General features: G+C 36.0%; 1 protein-coding gene across 2 annotated transcripts in view; it reads left to right on the forward strand.

The window, feature by feature from the left end:
- The first annotated feature begins 679 nt into the window (after window positions 1–679).
- NCAM2 (neural cell adhesion molecule 2) overlaps window positions 680–20,013 on the forward strand; it is a 556,652-nt gene continuing 537,318 nt past the window's right edge. For both annotated transcript variants that reach the window (XM_077118759.1, XM_077118760.1), the window contains exon 1: window positions 680–998. In XM_077118759.1, coding sequence (XP_076974874.1) covers window positions 944–998 — 55 coding nt within the window. In that variant the 5' untranslated portion in view covers window positions 680–943. The remainder of the gene's footprint in view (window positions 999–20,013) is intronic.

The following is a 20,013-nucleotide window of genomic DNA, read 5'->3' on the forward strand; positions in this document are numbered from 1 at the left end:
CCTTAAGGTACCCGCTCTCAAACACTGTGCACATCTCTAAAGCCGTCCAGCCTCCAACGCCCGGAGCGACGTGCAGTGTGGACGCTAGAGGACATCGCCTCCCCTCTGCCGCTGCACAGGGGGAAGCGTGGGAACCGTGGGAACTAGCCGGCCGCGGAAGACGCGGGGCTGCTGAAGGTTTGGGCAGGAACGAGAGCCTGGAAGAGACGTAGTATCCCTTCCCTCCCCAATCCCTTTGACCGAATGAGAGCTGCAGAATCCACCTCCCCCACCCCCACCTCCCACCTCCCACCCCTCCCGCCCCGGCTCCCGCTAAGGCCGAGCTCGCTGGGAAAGGCCCCGCCTGCAGCAGCAACATCAGCTCAAGTGGGCCGCTTCCACGAACTGGCCGGGGGCTGTGCGGGAGCCCGGGGCTGCCCTCCCTCCTCAGCCCGGAGCCCCCTCCATCAGCGCCCGATGGCTGGCAGGCTAAGCGTAAGGCCCCCGTCCGCGGGCGTCTTCGAGCTAGCCCAATAGCGGCGGCGCCTTTAGCGGGAAGCACCGGGGACCGAACCTGCCTCCCAGAGCTCCGCTGCGGACGAATCCCGGGGCCGCGCGCTTGACGGAGCAGCAACCGCCGTGCGGCGCGGAGGGATACGCCTGGGCCGCGCCTCCCCTCCCCTCCCCGCGCCCCCGCCCCCGCCTCCCTCCCCGCTCGGCTCTGCTGCCGCCGCGGCGGCCGTTGCTGCTGCTGCCGCCGCCGCCGCCGCCGCTGCCTGGATATAGTGCGGCAAGGAGCGGAGCTTGCAGTCACTTTGCGAGGAGGAGCGCGCGGGCTGCGGGCGGCTGGGGCACCCCGGGAGCGGCGGCGGCTCTAGCAGAGGCGGCCGTGGCAGCGGAAGGTTCTCTCTCCAGGGCTGGACTTAATAACTTTGGAACTGTCCACCAGTGTCACGTCCTGAACATGAGCCTCCTCCTCTCCTTCTACCTGCTCGGGTTGCTTGTCTGTAGCGGGCAAGGTAGGAGTGTGGTGCTTTATTGCATTTACTTTCCCTCCCCCTTCCACCAAGCAACGGAGGCAGGGAGAGAGGCACCGGAAGAATTAAATGAAAGAACTAAAGTTATAGTTATTTGTTGTTGCTATTATTATTGGTATTTTTAAAATTCGTCCTCTCTTTTGACTGCCCGTAAAAATTGTATCGTTTTCCCCGAATCCTTTAAATAAGAAAAGAGATAATAGAGAATTGGAGCTGGGCATCAGTGAGCAGGAGGTCGAGGCAAACTGCCTCTTTTTCTGGGATCTTGGCTGTCTCTGATTTTCATTATCAAACATTGGATGAGTGTATTGGTGGGCATTAAATGTCTGAGGTTGCAGTAGAAAAGGGCACGATGATGTTTTACAGAAGCAAAAGAAACTATCAGCGTTAAAGTCGTTTGCAAAATCTCTCTTTTGTGTGGAAGAAATTATTGGAGACTTTTTTTTTAATCCCACCTTCTCCTAAGACCCCAGCTCCTGACTGTGAAGTAAACGGTGATGGCTTATTTCTATTGGAAACTAAGAGAGGGGCCATGGATGTTGTGTGTAAGAAAGCAAATGGATAAAACTAGGGATGTGTTGCAGTCATTCATTTTGATCTCCCCCCTTCCTAGAGCGAGATTGAAGAATTTTATAATAGCAGATTGTAATTACACCTGTAAGGTTTTTTGAAGGCTTGTGGAGAAATGGTGGGAGCTTTTATCTCTCTCTTTTATTTTTTTGAATACCCTAGTAGAATAACCTGAGAGAAAATTTTGTGGAAGCAATCTCTGTTGATCTATATAGAGAGAGCTATGACTTTACTTTGTTTTGTTTCGATGGTATATATTCAGATAAAATATCTTTATAATAAATTGAAGCATATCCAACTGTCCAGACAAGTTTGGACATTTAATTGGGGATACAAAATGCTAAAGCATGCATTGGTGGAAGTCTTTAAAAGAAAAGAAAATAACAGTCGCTTGTGACATGTGGCAATTGAAAAGAATAGTATATTATTAGTGTAGCATGAATTCTTTGAGAAAAAAAATAATTGTAAGAGAAGTTAAAATATCCCCACTATTTTCAATTCTAAGAATTTTTTAGCGACTTCTGTGCTGTCTGTTTCTTCCAGCAGGGGGTGGAAGAACTCCATTGTTTAGTTCAGAAATGGTTGTTTCTGCTTGTCCACCTTCACTGAGTCCTATCATTTTTCAGCAGGGCTTGACATTTTGGATGTGAAGCCTTCCTTTCTCTGCCCTTCTCCTCCCCAAAACTATAGTGTTAGTGGCCAATGAAATGAGATTTGATGTAGATTTTATGTTCAGAAATCAGAAGGCAAGCACTGGAATAATGCTTTAGTTTGTAAAGTGTCTTGGGGAAGTGCTGTTTATTTTTCCTTAATAACATAGGGCATGTAATATTTCAGTCTTAGCAAAATTGCAGATGTGTACATCTTAACCTAACTTGAGCCCAATAAGTTAATTTAATTGCTAATATAGCAAAGCTCAACATACACGTAGGCACAACACATATGCTCCTTTAATTTTTGGAGAACTGCTGATTGTGTTTAACTGTTCATTTATAATAGAGACAAGTGTTTCTGAATACTAAGAGCCAGTCTCTGAAAATTGCCGTTAGAATACAAGCAATTAACCAAGTGTAGAAAGTGTGTCGTAAGATGGGAACATAATAAGAAGCAAGTTTATGAGGACTTATGATTACATCGTGACTGGCTTGAAAAAGGGAAATGTCTCAGTTGTGGAGTCTGATAATTTACCATTGCAGGTGTTAAGTGTATTGGAATTTGGGGATTAGAGGGAAATCTGAGACTGTTTCAATCATTAAGGTTTAAAATAGTACAAACACATACTGTGTCTACTTATGTAACATATATTTGCAATTGTGATTCAGTTGATTTGTCAAGAACCCATTATAATTTTGAATGTAAGGTGCTTCTAAAGAGGGGCTCTGAGACTGAAGCATGCCGGAAGGGAAGCCCCTATTCATTGTAATGGAACAGGGAGAAGGATAACATCGCTCTAAGGAAGATTTCTCTCTAGTACCTTTTCATAATGCATGGCACTCAGAGAGTCATAGATGCATATCAGAGAGTCTGAGCCTTTGTGAAAAGGTATATGTAGTATTTCTGTGCCTTGTGTCCTCGTGAAGTCAGAGTGCTTAGAAACAGCAATCTCCATCCTGTAGTCCAATTTCTGTAGGCTGGTGTTTTGTTCTCTAATTAAGGATGCAGCAGAAAAGATCAGACACACCACTGAGAGATGCTTTTTTTTTTTTTTTAATGGGTCTCATGTAACTCATAATTTTGTTTATTGTTTTGTAAATGGGGGCATGGAAAAGCCGCCAGTCAGGGATCCCTGGGCTTGCCTTAGAAATACTAAAATCCCAGCTTGCTGATTTATGTTTCCAACAATATACTTGCATGGGGGTTTTATGAGGCATGATTGAAGCTATTGCTTTGGGAAGTGGTGTGCAGTTAGACTGTGGAAAGGTAACGATGATGTATTCCCTTTTAAGTAGTCAAAACGTTTTGAACTGTAGCAGCTGAGAAAGAGAAAATGACAGAAGAGAAAAACTGACTAACTTAAGTGGATGCCAATACTGTAATTAGCTAACAAGGCCTAATAGGACTGATTCTAACTTTCAACACAAGCCTATTGTTCTGTTGTAGCAAGAGTCTTTTATATTGTAGCAGAAATACTTCTCTAAAAGCCTCTCATTTCCACTGCAAGATCAATATCTGATGAAGTGAGGTTGGAATTTAATTGTGAAGTCTGAATTTAATTGCCAATAGAAGGGAGATGCTATAATTCTGTAACTTTTGTCATTATTTTTCCTCGGTGTTCAAACCTTGCTCACAGGTTCTATCATCACAATCCTCAAGTGATAGCTTGAGTCTTTTATTCCCAGGGCATTTTCTGTTTTGCTCTTTACAAATTCAGACTCCCAAACTGCAGTGCATGTGGGTTGCTTTTCTGAAGCTTTCTTGATTTTGAAAGTACATTTCTTCTTTTCAAAATGTATCAGAGTATAATTGATAAGCATCTATTGCTGGACATTCACTTATGTTGGACTAAAATGTAAGATTGGAACAGAGGTATTCACTTCTCTTATGATCCAGTTCCACCCAGCATAGCTAGAACACTTACCTTTGCCAAAAAATCATGGGAGGAAGCAGGGTGAACTGCTCAGTTAATTAGATAAAACAACCATCTGCTTAGTTATTCTTTCTGGTGAAGTGGTAGTAAGTTTATAGTTCGTTGGAGAAGTGTAGCTTCTAAATATCTCTATGTGTGGAAGTCCCCTAGTTTCAAGTCAACAAGGGAACCCCCCCCCCCAAGACTGTCTTCTGCCTAGGCTGTTTCTACCCTACTCTATGATGCCAGCTTCATTTCGTAAGATTTCAAATGAGTCAACTGTATGTTCATTTGCACAAACTCTGCAAATTATGCATAGGCTATGCAGATTAATATCCTTATTTTCAATGAATAACCCAGAGGATTTCCTTCCTTGCTTAATGTCATAGGAGTGAAGCTGAGCATTTTCTCCCTTTAATTTCTCATGCTGATTAGAGCCCACAGAGCAAGGAGTGAAGTTGGTGGTTGTGATGCATCTTTTCAATGACATGGGGGCCTAATGTTCTCCCAAAGGGAATGTCCTACAAGACAACCAATTAATGGAACAAAAGAATCTCATTCAGTACAGGAAGAAATTCAAATTTCATATGATTTTGTAAATAAAAGGGTGTTATTTAAAAAAAAAAATAGAATTAGTTTGCGATGGGAAAAAGAAATGGGCTATGGAGACTGAGGCTAGTAACCAAGCCTAACGATATAATTTGTTTTTGCCCGTTTCCTTGTAAGTAGAGACAGGTTCAGCAATGTGAAGGCCCTAGAACTAGTCTTGCTGGCTTCTCTGGCTTTTGACATTTGGGAAATCATTTTTAATTTATCTTCTTTCAGGGTCATCTCTCATAGCAGTGAACTTTTGAGAGCATGAAGAAAAGTGCTTGATAAATGGAAGAGCTAGTCTGAATTGTTTTATTTTTGGTACCAAACAATACTAATCCTCTGTGTTTTGGTATTTGAACAAAAATAGTTTAATAATTTTATTCTCTCCTAAAAATAAGAGCATTATTTTTCAAGTTTTATTGACCTACGCTCCAAATTCCTTGTGACCTTTATACTATTCCAGTTATACTGAGGATAGACCTATTTAAAATATTGTAAGTTACTTTTTTACTTTTTTCTTGTAAATTACTTTTAATTTTGTGTACTACATAATATGGGAACACTTTAAGATGCAACCAGTGCTTTTATACTTTTATTAAATGCAGTATTCATGTGCTTCTTGGAACCAAAATCTCTTCGATTATCAGCAAACAAAAGTGCTACTATATGGCACCCTTTAAAATATTTGAAATTGTCATAATAATAAGACTGTCCCCCAGGAGCTATCAGTGTCTTTCCTAGTTTCACATATTCACTTATGACATTAGCAACACATGAAAAATTATTATGACGTTATAGAAAACTGTGACAAAATGAAAAAAAAAGCTGCAGCCAATGAATTAAGAGAGATGAGAAATATTGAGAGTATTTATAAGCATAGTAACCATCAGAGGAGTGTTTGAAGAACTTCAGGTTAATTAATCAAAAATTTCTTGAATGCATTTAATTTATTAGAACAAGCCCAGAAAAGGAAAGTGCACATGGATTTGGAATTTTAAAAACCTAGGTTTGACTTTCCTGCCTTGGCACTAAGGGTCTCTTAATCTTGAAGAATCAACTTAGCCTCTAGGATAGGAACCATTATTTACTTATTGGAAAATTTGATATAAAAATAACTGACTGGTTGACCTTGCTGCACTGCTGAGAGGAGCAATTGTGACAATAGATGTGTGTAGATACTTTGTAAAATGTCGGCCTTACAATGCTAGACATTGTTTATACTTTTATCATATGCAACAGATAAGTCTATCCATGGGTTAAGATATTTAGCCAATTTTTTAAAATTCTCATGAGCTGCTCAGAGATTAGAAAAAAAAATACTGAGAGGCCCGAAATGATCTAATTTATTATTGAAGGTGACTCAATCATCATTTGCTCATTCATCAAATATTTAATCAATATCCTGCTGGGTCCTAAACACATCATTACTTAACATTACTAGGAATGGCTGTATGGATTGCATAGGTTGTGTGATGAACAACTCCAGGGGGCAGTATTCATAGTTATAGTGATAGCACACTCATATTTGTTTTCAAAGTGTTCCAGCAGATGGCAGTAAAGGGTATTGAGGAATGGGGGACTTTTTGGTTTCAGAAATCCTTTCTCTGGGTCAACACCAGGATACATGGTTTAAGATGGGCACACAATTAAGACGAATAACTTACCAAAGATCAATATAATATTAAGATGGTTAATGATTGATGCTCAGGTCTCCCAACTCTTAATTCAGTTCTCTGAACACCAAGCTGATGCTTAGATTTCAAAAAATTAGTTTTACATGATTTTAACTCAAAATAACCAATATTTAAATCCTGTGCCATATGCCCTGTAATCAATTAACAAACACTTGATGAGCCCTAAAATGAATAGAATGCCAGAACCATATAAAAGTAGAGAATGCTGGCTCAAAATGCAATCAACAGCCTTATAACTTACAATCATCTTGACTCCAAGGTATTAGATTTATTTTATAGATGAAGAAATTGAGACACAGAAGAATTATATATTTTTTTTACCTATTTCATTTACAGTTAATGTTTGTGTAGAATTAGAAAAGGACCCAGATTTTCTGACTGCTACTTCAATGCCTACTTTTGAATGCATAACACAATTTGCCTGAAAATTTGCGTGTGTGTTTTGAAGGGGTTCTGTGTTGGTGCTTAACATTCAAGGTTTATAGTTGAGAAGACCAATAAAATATAAATTTTAAAAGCCAAGTAGGCATATGAGAGATCATAAATGACAAAACATATCATATGATTAATTAAAAATTAGGTAGTCTAAATAACTCCTTAGGATTTCAGTACCTAGAAAAGAGCTAAAAATAGTTCTGTTTACCAATCACCAGGCTCTATTATAAGCAATTTTCACATATTAACTAAGTTCATATAAAGATCCTTTAATTATTATCTTATTATTACTCCCCTTTTACACTTGAGTGCTATGAGACTTGAGGAATTTGAGTAACTTTCTAAGGTTGCTCAACTAGCAAATAAGGAACTGAGCTCAGGACATTTCCAAAGTCTAGCCCCTTAGCCAAGACACCAAGCTAGTATTTCCTGAGGCAGAGAGGGTTTCAACATGGTGGGAGTAAATAGAGAAAATAATACAGGGAGGAAAAAAAATGTCCGCAACTTCTAGGAAAGGAGAAAAATGAACAAAGGACAGAAATAATCTAATTTAATAGGGTTAAGGGTTTGGAGAGATGATTTATTGGACTCAATTATGGAAATACTAGTGGGGATGGAGCAGAAAGACACTGAGGCTAAGCTGAGTTTGACAGTTTTTTGGAAGTAGATCTTGGGAGCTATTGTTTGAAGAAGAAGATAACTTAAAGATTTGTTTGTTTTTAAGTCTAGTAGCCATGTTTAGGATGGACTAGAGGGAAATTTAAAGGGAGTGAGAGGTATGAGATATATTTCTATGGAATAATTGATGGGGCTTAGTAATAAATTCATTTTGGGTCGTGGAGAGGAAGGAAGCATTAGGAATTTAAGCCTAATTGAAAGAAAGAATGACTGTATTTTAATAGATATAGAGACACATAAACAGTAACTATTTTAGGCCAAGTTTTTATTGTTGTTTTTATGTTATTTTTTAATTTTATGTTAAGACTGTTGTATCCCTGGGATATCTGGATAAAAATATCAACAACAAAAAGTTGGAAATTTGATCTGTTGGTCATGTTTGTCATTTCCTCGGATTCCTTTCTCTGCTTTTATTTAACTTCTGCTTTACCTCCTTCTTCCATCACCAGTGGTACTCAAAAATATTAATGTAATATATGCCTGGAATTTGGGGTAAATTTTCAGAAGCTAGTAAGTCAATTTTTTTATTAGATATTTTTCATTTAGATAATTTTCTGTTTTACCCATAGTTTTATTTTCTTCATAGTTAGAGAAAACAATAAAAACCAAAACTAAAAACACCCCCCCAAATAATTTTCACAATGAATATATAGATTTTGAAAATTTGTCAAGTTTGGGTCAAGGGAAGAGAAAGAAACTAATATTTTGAGTGCCGTTGTATGCCAGGGGGCATTTTCACAGTCACTATCTCATTTAATCCTGATAAAATCACATTTGGTAGATAATATTGCTTAGATTGATAGTGTCTGATTTGTCTAGAGCGAATGTATGTGCTTTAGGCTGATACCCATGTTATAGCAAAAAGCATGAAATAAATATAAATACATTATAATTCATTCTTTTTTTTTTTGCTACAGTATATGTTTTCTGATGTATATTACCTTATATAGGACTGGTAAATAGGGGATGCTGCATTACAATGCAGAGATTGTGTTGACCTGGGTATGATTTTTCTCAGCTCCTTAGTTTTTTAAGTGATCAAGGGCAAGCTTTTTCAGAATTAGAGAGATAGCCTTAGCCATATGTATATAAATACTTTAAGAAAAATAGAAAAAAAATTAACAAGTGCTTTATTTTAATGTAAGCATTGTTTCATTTAGAAGATACAGAAACCGTCTGGCTTTACACTGTTTTATGTATCTGGCAAAGTTGAGAGTGCAGACAAAGAAGCTGGAAAGTCAAGCGATATTTGTTTATTTGTTGTTTCTGTTTTTGAAAAGCTGAAACCTGGATCGTGGTTTTCATTTTCAAATGAATGCCCTTCAAGCCTTCCATCTGGAAAGAAGAAGCAAAAGCTAGGTGCAAATACCAGTAGAGATTTAATTGTGGTGGTATTTTAATTAAGATTGTTATGAGTTTGTTAGGGCTTGGTTACAAATTTCTGTAGATTTTTGTTGTTCTGCCTCATAATCCTGTCTTTTTTTCCAAAACTGTGATAGTTTTACTACACAGTTTTGCAGACAGCAGAGTTTTTCAGGAATGTAAATATGATATTACTGCAGAAGAACTGTCACTATTAGGAAAATAAGCCAATGTAATATGGCTAAGGCCTATGTTTATATAATAAAGTAGGTCCCAATTTTAAAAAAATTAAATAGCTCTGTACTTTGTTCAAAGTATTAATGAAAGGGCCTGGGAACATTTTCTTCTCTTGTTGTAACTTGTCCATTTTCAACTTGTTTTTATGTCAGCCTTTCCAATTATTATGAATTTTTTATTAGAGAAGTTATGGTTTATAGAACAATCATGCATAATATACAGGATTCCCATATACCACCCTATGGTTAATACCTTGAACTGGTGTAGAACATTTGGCACAGTTGATGATAGCACAGATTTATAATTGTTGCTATCAACTATTATCCATGGTTTAACTTTAGGGTTCACTGTCTGTATAGTGTAGTTCCTTGGATTTTTTTTTTAATTATTCTGTTTTTATGGTCTATTGACAATAAGTAGTGAAAGTATTGCCTGAGCAGAGCAGTTGGATTTTTACATCCTAGCAGTAATTTTGCAAGTGTCAACTGTAAGAGAAATGTTATGAATATTAAAATATAATGTATTTGCCGTATACTTTGTCAAAGTACTGCTCTATAAATTGTTCATGATATTTAAATGTTTGTGATTTATTTATTTTATTTCCTTAGGTAAACCACTTAATACTTTCTAATACCAACTGAAGTTAAGTGCATTTTTAACCCCATTCACTCCATTTTGCAGACCCTTTATCACAGAATAGCTGGCTTTACCTACCTAATCTACAGATTGTATAGTATTTTACAGTAGATAAATCTTTTGAATTGCCAAAGGGTTATGGTTATATTATAAAATTTAACATTTTAAAATACAAATATCTTATACTCTGAGACATTTAGTGAACAAGTATTTTTATAATCTACATCAATTTGCCAATTTTAATTCTTACAATTATCCTTAAAATGTAGATATTATTCCTGTTATAGAACAGAGGAAAATGAAACTCAAAGAAGTGAAATTACTTGTGCAAGAAGAAACACTTATAAAAAATGGTAGGGCTGGACCTGTTTTAAGTATTTTTATTCTAAATACAATAAATTTTCCTGTTACGATGTCACTAATTTTACCTAAATATGTTTACTCTTATTGTTTTTTTTTTTTTTTGTATACTGGATGATGGGATCACATTTCATTATTTTTCCATGTGAGTATCTCATAATTGCAGCACCATTTGCTGAATTTTTGTTTTTTGTTTGTTTGTTTTGCTTGTGTGTTTGTTTTTTGGGAATTGCACTGGCCAAGAATCAAACCTGGGTCTCCCACATGACAGACGAGAATTCTACCACTGAATCACCCTTGCACCCCCAATATGTTTGCTCTTAAACCTACAGTTTACTCATAGTCTCAAAAAGTAATTTCTCAGCACCATAACTGGTTAATATCATTATGCTCTTCTAAGTTACCATTGGACTATGCTTACATGACACATGCTGCTGACCTTTCATTTAAATGATTTGGGTATTCCTGATTTAAAACTTGATAAATTGCCTTTTATTCATTTCCACAATTCTGTTCTCTTAGCCTCATTGCTCATTACTCTGAATGTCTTTCACTCTTGCACCATTCCTGAAATTCCTCAGTTTACATCCTGTGTGTGCTGTGCCTTTCATGCTTTTCCTGCCTTCCTTTGCTTGAAAAATGTTTTTTTTTTCCTCGAGAATGAGCTCAAGCATCCCATCACCGAACCATCTTTCATTCTTGCAACAAATATATCTTACTTGCTTACAAATACTAGTCATTGGATGAGGCACTAGGGAACCAGGGAGAGGTGATAATATCCACACATTCTGCATATCCACTATTATTAAACTCTGCTGTGCCATCCTCGTGAGCTCTATGAGAGCAAAGATATCTTTCCATGCTGGCGTCTTCATGAATTTGAGGTACTTGGTTATGGAATTCAGAAAAAATTCATTTGTGTGTTCCTGGAATATAGTAGATGCTAAGCAAATGTTTGCAGAAAGAATATATAAATATTACCCCACAAGAGTAAAACAAATTGGCTGATTATTTAAAACTGCATTTACTTTGACTTTGGATAATGAATTGCAATTTGGGGATATACTATTTTTTGGTTTGGGAATTTATTTCAAATATTTTGCTTATAACACTACTGCACATATAATAGGCCTTTGATAAATGTATGATTGCCTCTAAAATGGTAAAATATTATAGCGATTACTTAACTTGGGAAGAAGAGCTAGATAATCCACCTTAAATCTGAGTTTATCACTTACACTGAAAATTAGGCTGGGGGAAATGTTGCTAAAGATTTGTCTTTTTGAAGCCTTTTATAACATAGGCACCAGAGCTGGCTTTGTTATTTGGGGTTTCAGAGAAGCTCAATTGTAGGAATAAATAAGAGAAATATACTTTAATGTCGATAAAGTGAAATTAAGCAGATCACATACTGTCAATAGTAAATGTCTGATATATCAATAGAGAAAATATTGGAAGTCCTCACAATAATGGTACCCCCCTCTGGTTAATTAAAAGTTTTGATTATTCAAGCAATGCTTATTGGAAATTGATTCTAAATGTATGTGTTAGAAAGACAAGTAATAGAAGCATTGTTTTACCGTATTTTCCCCCCACATTCATTTGGAATTATCTTTTTAAGTGAAATGAAATTTATACTAAAAAATTCTCTCTTATGTGGTAGCTGTGTTTTGTCTTGATTTTATGATGTTTCCAAGGTCTAACTTTATCACTGATAAAGGCACTTGAGATAGTTAGACATAATGCATTTTCTGTGTTAATGTCTTTATCACCTTTTGATTTGTGGGCTTACTATTTATCCGCTAATGTCACAATTATTGTGGGTGCCACCTGAAATTTGAAAAGCAGTTTGCTAAGGATGTTACTTCTATTCATGCATTTTTTTTTTTACTTTCATTTCACTCCTCCATTTTCACATAATTTATAATCACTTTAATTGGTTATCTACATGTCATTTTATTTCAAATCCCCATTATATGCACCACGCTAATGCATTCTGCCTCTGTGGGTGTGGTATTTGGTCTGTAATTTAAAAACAAAACTCCACACAGGTTATTAAATGACATTATGTCATCCTTCATGGTTTACTGAAAACCTGCACATTCCTATCCAAAATGGATATGAAGTGTTCAAACTTAGTGTTCTCATGTTATTAAAAATAATACTCATCAGTATATAATTCTAAGCAATTATGAAAGACCCAAAGTTACTAATGTATTCTTTCTTTCAAGTCCTTATTCTGTTTCTATTGTAAGGAAACATTTTATTAAAAATATACTCATTCATCTGTTCTGCATTAAAAAAGCAGTTTGGTGAACACTGACTATTTTTAAACAGTATATATGTATCTCTTGCTAGGAAATTCAAAGCATTCAACATATTAACTCTGGGGAGAAAGAGACTTACTTATTAGTTAACTTTCACTTGTCACTTAGATTAGCTGCTTCTCACCCCCATACCTTTTAATTCATTTAAAAGTCTTCACATCGCAGGTGATATATGCGAATGTAGGTATGTGATGGATGAAGAGAAGCTGTTTTAAGTGTAAAATGTCTATCAGGGCTAATTATGCCTCTAAAACACATTCTAACCTCAGCAGAAAATACATGCAGGAAGTTGATGCTAGTGAGAATGGAAAGCATTAATGGTAAAAATCAAATTTTAATCAAATACCATTTTGTTTCCAGGGGGAAAATTCATCATCTAAAAGACATTGGGGAGGTGGGCTGGTGGTGCCATATGCTTGAAGAACCTTATTAAGGGCTGATGTAGTTACCTGCATAAAAGGCCAGCCAAATCAGGCCTCCGTTGTTTCCTTGTCTGTTTATAAATCTTTGGCAAATTAGTTGAATAAAGAAAACCTGTCAGTCACACAGGATGCTTTCATTCGGATCACCTCATGGTTTATATTCACAACTTATATTGGAGCTCCTAAGTATTATTTTATAGATCAAGGACTTGAATTTCATAAAATTTAGGTAACATCTAATAAGTGAAGGCCATGAAATTTGCATTCAGAAATATTTGGTTCTAAAACTCTCCTCATTTCACCGAGTAAAACTCAGCCCACTGAAGTAGAAAGGAATTGCTGGAGGGAGAAAGAAAGTACTAGTAGAAGCTCTAGTTGCAGAGTTTTACCATTCTTTCCGGGTATTTCTTTAAGTGTCCAAACTTGAGCTGAGTAACTACCAATTAGTACATTATTAAATCTTTTTTTTTTTTGTATGCTGTTTGGCAGGGGTCACATTTCATTCTTTTTCCATGTGGGTATCCCCTTATTACAGTACCATTTGTTGAATTCTTGTTTATTTTGTTTGTTTGTTTGTTAAGGAGGTGCATGGGCTGGGAATCGAACCTGGATCTCCTGTATGGCAGGCAATGATTCTATCACTGAACTACCCTTGCACTCCCACGTTAGTAAAACTTTTAGTAGATTAATGTGCATGGAGAAACAGCAGAGTTTAGAGATACTGATTTGGGTTTGGGGATGGTCTGCAAGGTGGAGCAGCTTTATTTTTTAGATTAGTATAATGTTTAAGGACTATATAATATTAATATTTTATATAAGCTGTATTTTTAATGGCCTCCCTTATTTTTAAACACTATAATTATTAATAATTCAGTGTGTAGTTGGCTTACTGAATATGTTCATAATTAAATAGTTTGCTTTTTGTGGCAAGGAAAAGAAGAAAAAATTCAACATGGCTTAAAAGCACGGTTTTATTATAGCAGGGAGAGACAATCTGGAGGTTTCGTTATATCAGCTGCCCAACATCATCAAAGATCTATTTACTTTTCATGTTTACTCACGGTTTCGGCTGTTTTTCCTTGATTTCATGATAGAAAGTTAGCTCCAGCAGTACCATGTATCACATTCTTATGCAATAGAATTTGAAGTTATAAAGAAAAAATACATATTTCTTTCCCTAGTTCTGTTTTAATAACAGGGAGGAAAAAAAGTCCACTTTGAAGGAAGTGCCAGCCCGCTTCCTTCAATTCACATTGGTTACAGTAGCTTCAAATGAACATCTCTAAACCAATTACTGGTGACTACAGTGACATCACCATGATTTCCCTTGACTAACTAATAACTCAGTGCTGAGAGCTCAGTGTTCCTTGAAGTGTAGGTAGGACTGGTCAGTCAAAGTCAGTAGTCCTGACTTTGGAATGTCAGAAGTGTTGGGTAGGGAGTCAGATGCGACTGTAACAGGAATGTTTAAAAAGTCCTTGTTGACAAGGAATGTAATCGATGTTAAAAGCAAACACTTGAATATTACAAGTTGTCATTTTTACATGCCTTGCATGTGAAATCTCATTTAATATTCCAAACTATCTTATGAGATCGATTCTCTTATATAGATGGGAAAGTGAAGAGCTTATGAAGAGGTTAAATGATTTGCCAAATTCACAAATGTACTCAGGCAAGTTGGGATTTGAACTTAGATTATCTGGCACCAGAGTCGGTCTATTCCCTACCATATCAAGACAAGTGGAAACCATTAAAATTGTACTTAGTTTAACTATTGTTAAGTTTAAGAATGATAGATAAGGAAAGTAATATCCTTTATGATCAAGCTGTGTTCTACCACTACTCCCCTAAGAAAACTTAAATAGTTGATCTTCTTTAATATCTCTGTGTACACCTTATTTTTCCCCTACATTTTATAAATGAAAAAATGAAGGCACAGAGTAGGAATATAACTTGCCTGGGGTTGCATAGCTAGAAGTGACCAAGTAGGGATTTGAATACAATTGAGATTTGACTCTTGAGGTCCCCTCAGGATACAATGTTTGGCCACTGTTAACATATATACTAGTGATAAAGTGTTGATTGGAGTAGACTAAATGATATAAACCTGACTAGTCCTTCAGAAAATTATAGTATAAAATAAGCTGATTTTTTTGAGGAAAATGCTTTTGTTTTATTTTCCAAACTAGACAGGAGGATAGCATTCTCTAGTTTAGGGAAGCTGAAGAAAAACAATTTGATTTCTGAAAGAAAATGCGTTAGATAAAAAGTGGAAATGAGGACCAGGGAACCAAAAATAAAAGAGGAATATTGATAGAAAATTGACTGCTGAAGTATATTAAATATTGAAATATGATTAATGATCATATTTCACTGACTCACTGATCAGGGTTCTAGTCTAATGCATACCCAGACCAAGATGTGAACTGCACAGTTCTTTGCCATGGCATGGTCTCTTCCTTAGACTTCTCAGTGAACTAAAAGACAGTGCACTGGAAAATAGGGGATTGAGACACTTAGTTTTATAAACTATGTGTCTGTTTTGCAATCAGTTTCTCTTGGCTAGCCATTTGTTACTGGTTCTCTTTTTTCTTTGCCATATGCTTCACCAACATTGTGTTATTTCCAAAAGGTCAAATATATAAAAAGATGTATGTATTTTATATATACATACAATACATTTCAATTCAAATACATGCACACACATGTGCATAAAAGCTTTGAAAAATATTCCATCATCCTGTCCTGTGTCAAAATGTTTACAATATTTGTTTCCCTACTTTTGCTAGTACTAAGAGTCGTGAATATTTTAAATGAGTTTTTCTTTGCTGCTTTTTACTTCTAAGAAGAAAACATACTCCATGCTAAAACATTAGACTTATTATTTACACTCTGTATAACTGAAGACTAATTAGTCACTAGTATTTAATTTCTGAAGACGCCAAAATAATATCTATTGTGTCTCTGTTGTACAAAATGTAGTTGAAAATCTCTCCCATCTAATTTTTTTAACTAGCTCCCCCCACACAAGTACTCATAATTGATGATGTTTTCCATCAAAACATACTCCCTGAGTATAGATAAAATCAGAATTTGGAAGCAGGGGTTGCTTTGGTTCTGGCTAAGGAGCTTTGATCGAACAGCTTGCATAGACTTGAATTCTTCAATTTGTTTTCTCCAATTTGTAATTGAAATGAAGAAGGCTGCTAAGTTTCTAAAAGGGTTATACGCCCCTTTACACTGCACTGCACAACCAAATTACGAAATTTCCTGCTGAAAAGCTACTGAACAAATTATTTGACATATCTGTAATATCACAAGAAGAATTGGTTCATAAAATTACCGATTCAAATTGTCTTGAAACTTAATTGCTGATTTGTACATCTTTTTTGAGGATTATGAAGTAGATAACCTGTTTTTCTGAAGACAGAAAACAAATTCAGTCATATAAATCAATTCCTGTTTGCTCCTATTTGCAGGTATTAAAAGACAACTGAGTTTATTTATTTTCAGTCAAGTAAGAATGTTCAAATTAGGTAGTTTCTATTTTCTTTACCATTGGCCATTTTTTAATTTAATGGAAATAAAAACATTTAGAGAGGAGCTTCTCCTTTTTCTGTAACTGGCTATTTAAAGGATCCCCTTTTAAACATTTCTTTGATTCTCTTGTTTACTCCTTATGGTTTGGCAACACCAGTCAAAATTGTTTCTCAGGTGTTCAGAATTCACATCACGTGGCTGTCCATTGAAGCATTCTTACTGAATGGTTGGATACTAAATGGATTTGTGCCAGCACATGGCGGTTCCAGACATTGAGGCCGGTGCTGCTTAGTGCTGAGGTGAAATTCTTTCCCATGAGCAATTTCATAGTGGTTTCCTGTGAATAAATTTGAATTTTGTGGCCCAAATATATTTCAGAAATGATTGAATCCTTAGGTTTTATTTCCAACTCTTCCATCTTCAGTCAACCCTGCCTTTTCCCAAATAAATATGTTTTTTTATCCCCTTTATTCTCAAATTTACCCCTGCTATTTCTTTTTCTTATTTTTGTTTATGAGCTTGCAAACACATTCACCCCTCAAGATATTCTTCCATGTCTTACTTTGTGTGATGCTTAATAGCACAGATTCAAAAATCCAGCAGCTTGGCATTCAATTCCTTGCTTGATATAAAATCACAAGCAATTGACTCACTCTGTTTCCCTTTATTTTCTCATTTTTAAAGTGAAAATGTTAGTGCTAGTCAATAAAAAGTACTCAGTAGTAACTATCATCGTTAACATTATTATGGAACCAACCAATACTTAAATATATTTTGGTAATTTATTAACCAGGCTTTTTTTAAAGAGTTTCAAAGGAAATTTAGCTCTATGAAAGACAATGCTCTGCTAAAATTTGAAATAGTTATTTTGAGGTAGTTGCTACTTTTAGAAAGGGATGTTATCACTTTGCCATTGGCTACATTCTAATTAGTTTTCTAATTCTAATTAATTATAATTCTAATTAATTTCTAATTTCTAATTCATACCTTGATAAAGGCAGACCACAGCTGAAAAGGTTGGCGTTCTGGAACTTTGTGGTATTTAGGCTCTCATTGCTGTCATTGTGCCAAGCTTCACAGCCAACGTAGAATGAGGAACCGAGGTGTTCTTCCTTCAGAATAAATGTATCTTCCTTGTGTATACTTAAATTCCGATTGTGCTCATCAAGGACTGACAGAGAAGTTATATGCCGGGAACCAGGGAATCCTGGAGCCCCTGATTGGAAATGAGGTACATTTGAATTAAGTAACTTCTTTTTAAACAAATAATTTTAGCTAATTACTCAGTTTTTACTGCTTGATCAATTCAGAACTGTCTATACCCTGAATTCAATGTGCAATTCAATTTCCTTCTCAAGGCTATCCTTCATTCTAAAATGAAGGCTTTCCGGCTTTCTTTTTCTCACTCTGGTCAGAAAATTGTCTAGATTTAGGTGAAAACTTTTTATCCTTTTTGCTTTTCTCCATCCTCAACTCAAGTGTAATACTTGGTTCCTTCTGGAGTTTGGACAGTGTCCGTGCCCATGCTGTTGGTGTGACTTATGGTCTTTTTTTTTCGACATGATCAGTGGATGGTAGTTGCCACTCTAAGCCTCCGTTTAGGTCCCTCTAGACTGCCACTAGCTCTGGTCAAGCTCACAGGCTCGACAGTTCTACCTGATACTGTCTGGAGGTGTTTTCCCCCCATAGCATGTGCTACTGTGCTCCTGATTTGAGCTTTACTGATCCTAGCTGGTTCACTGACAATTTATAGTTTCCAAAGATCTTTATACTAATAAAATAATTATAAGAACATTTTAAAAATCTCTTTCTCATGGTAGAACTAGTGAAGATTATAAGGAATTCTTGTGTGTGCAATTTAGGCCCTCTGTAACCAACGAGATTTCACCATCTTTGTAACTTGCTATGGGTAATTCTCCTGATGTTCATTCCAGGCGTGCAGATGAGAAGCAAAGTCCTAATCCATTCTGTTCTCATCTTCCAATGGTGACAGCAAAAGAAATAATGGCAGCAAGGATGGTAGAATGAGGAAGCTATCTGCAACTGCCTCATGGTTCCCACCAAGAATTTCAACACAGAAAGGGAAAATGTAACTCTCTAAGAGAAAATTGGCAACTCCTGTTTTGGTCCTTCCCAAAAGTGGTTGCGTTTTTCTCTGTTATGGAAAGGAAAAACTATTTTTACAGCAAGTTAATTCTTCCTTGTCTACGGATCACTTTATAAACTCTTTGCTCTCAGTCACTATGTAGTGGTAAATAAAAGATCACTTATTAAGAAAACATTCCTGTCTATCAAGTGCCTAGATTTTGCCTTTGAAGTCCCCCCATTCAAGCCTATCCATTCTGCCATGCTCTGTTTAAAAGTGGAATATGGGAGACAAAGCTGAACAATCACTTCTTGATTCTCAAGTCTATCTGCTTGGATTTTGACTCTATCTTCTGTCCTGTTTAAGCAATGGATGGCTTGGCTTACTGAGTTGAATGTCACAGACAGCCAGGGTTCAGACTGCTGCAAAGTGATAAAACTCAATGTGTAGACATTTAAGGAAAAAAAAAAGTAAACATTATAATGTGAGGGGAAAATTGAACAGTGATTTTTATGTTAGCAAACACTGAAACGATTGATTTGATTTACTCCCCCACTCAATATTCAGAATAATTTTCTAGAGGCACCTTGTTAGACCCTTCGTATACTAATATGTTTAATTCCCTCCACTTTCCTCAGCTTATCCTACAAAGCCAAATTCAAGGTCCATTTCTTTTTTGAAGACTTTCTTATATCAAATCATATTTTTGTCTCTCTTACCAACTAGAATATACTCACATTGACAAGTTTTTGCGTAAAATCCTGTATTAAGTGTTTTAATTTCATTCTATCATGTCTTCTAAACTAGATCCTAAGCTTATTCTAGACAAATATTTTATGTTATATGATGCACATGGTAGATGGCAAATGATTATGGAAATAGGAATGGTACTCTATTGTTGTTATTTGTTTAGAATAGAAGAAGAAATTTGTTTTAACAGGAATTCAATTTAAAAAGATAATGTCTGGTTGTGAGTTCAGTTCTGTGTAAACGTAATAATAAATGTTGAGGGATATTTACTCTTTTAAAGTCTTTAACGGTAAACAGATACTTCTGATTAGAGCAGTTTGGTGTATGAAAAATTTAAATAATCAATGGGGTCTACAAGTTCCTTGAAAATTGTATATCCTTCAAAAATGAAGCCCTTGTATTTTTCTTTCTTTATTTGTGTTGAATCATTAGCTTATTGACAACTTAATAAGAAAGAAATATAATAGTCTGTTTCTCTGTAATATTTCTTATAAATTTTCAGGGAAGACAGCAAGTGAATGTAGTCAAAGACCCAGAAGCTTATCTTTGCACTTATGCTTAGATTAGCTATTAGCACACCTTGCATATCTAAATAAGTTCAATTTTGCCTAGTTCTAATATTATTTATTCTTAGTTATAAACAGCAGAATCAAACTCAGTTATGAAAAACATAATCCCTTTTCAAGTGGAAATATGATCTAAAGAATGCACTATAAAAAGTCTTTTAAAAATTGCAAGTT

The sequence above is a fragment of the Tamandua tetradactyla genome, chromosome 10 (assembly GCF_023851605.1).
Source record: "Tamandua tetradactyla isolate mTamTet1 chromosome 10, mTamTet1.pri, whole genome shotgun sequence".
Classification (NCBI taxonomy): domain Eukaryota; kingdom Metazoa; phylum Chordata; class Mammalia; order Pilosa; family Myrmecophagidae; genus Tamandua; species Tamandua tetradactyla.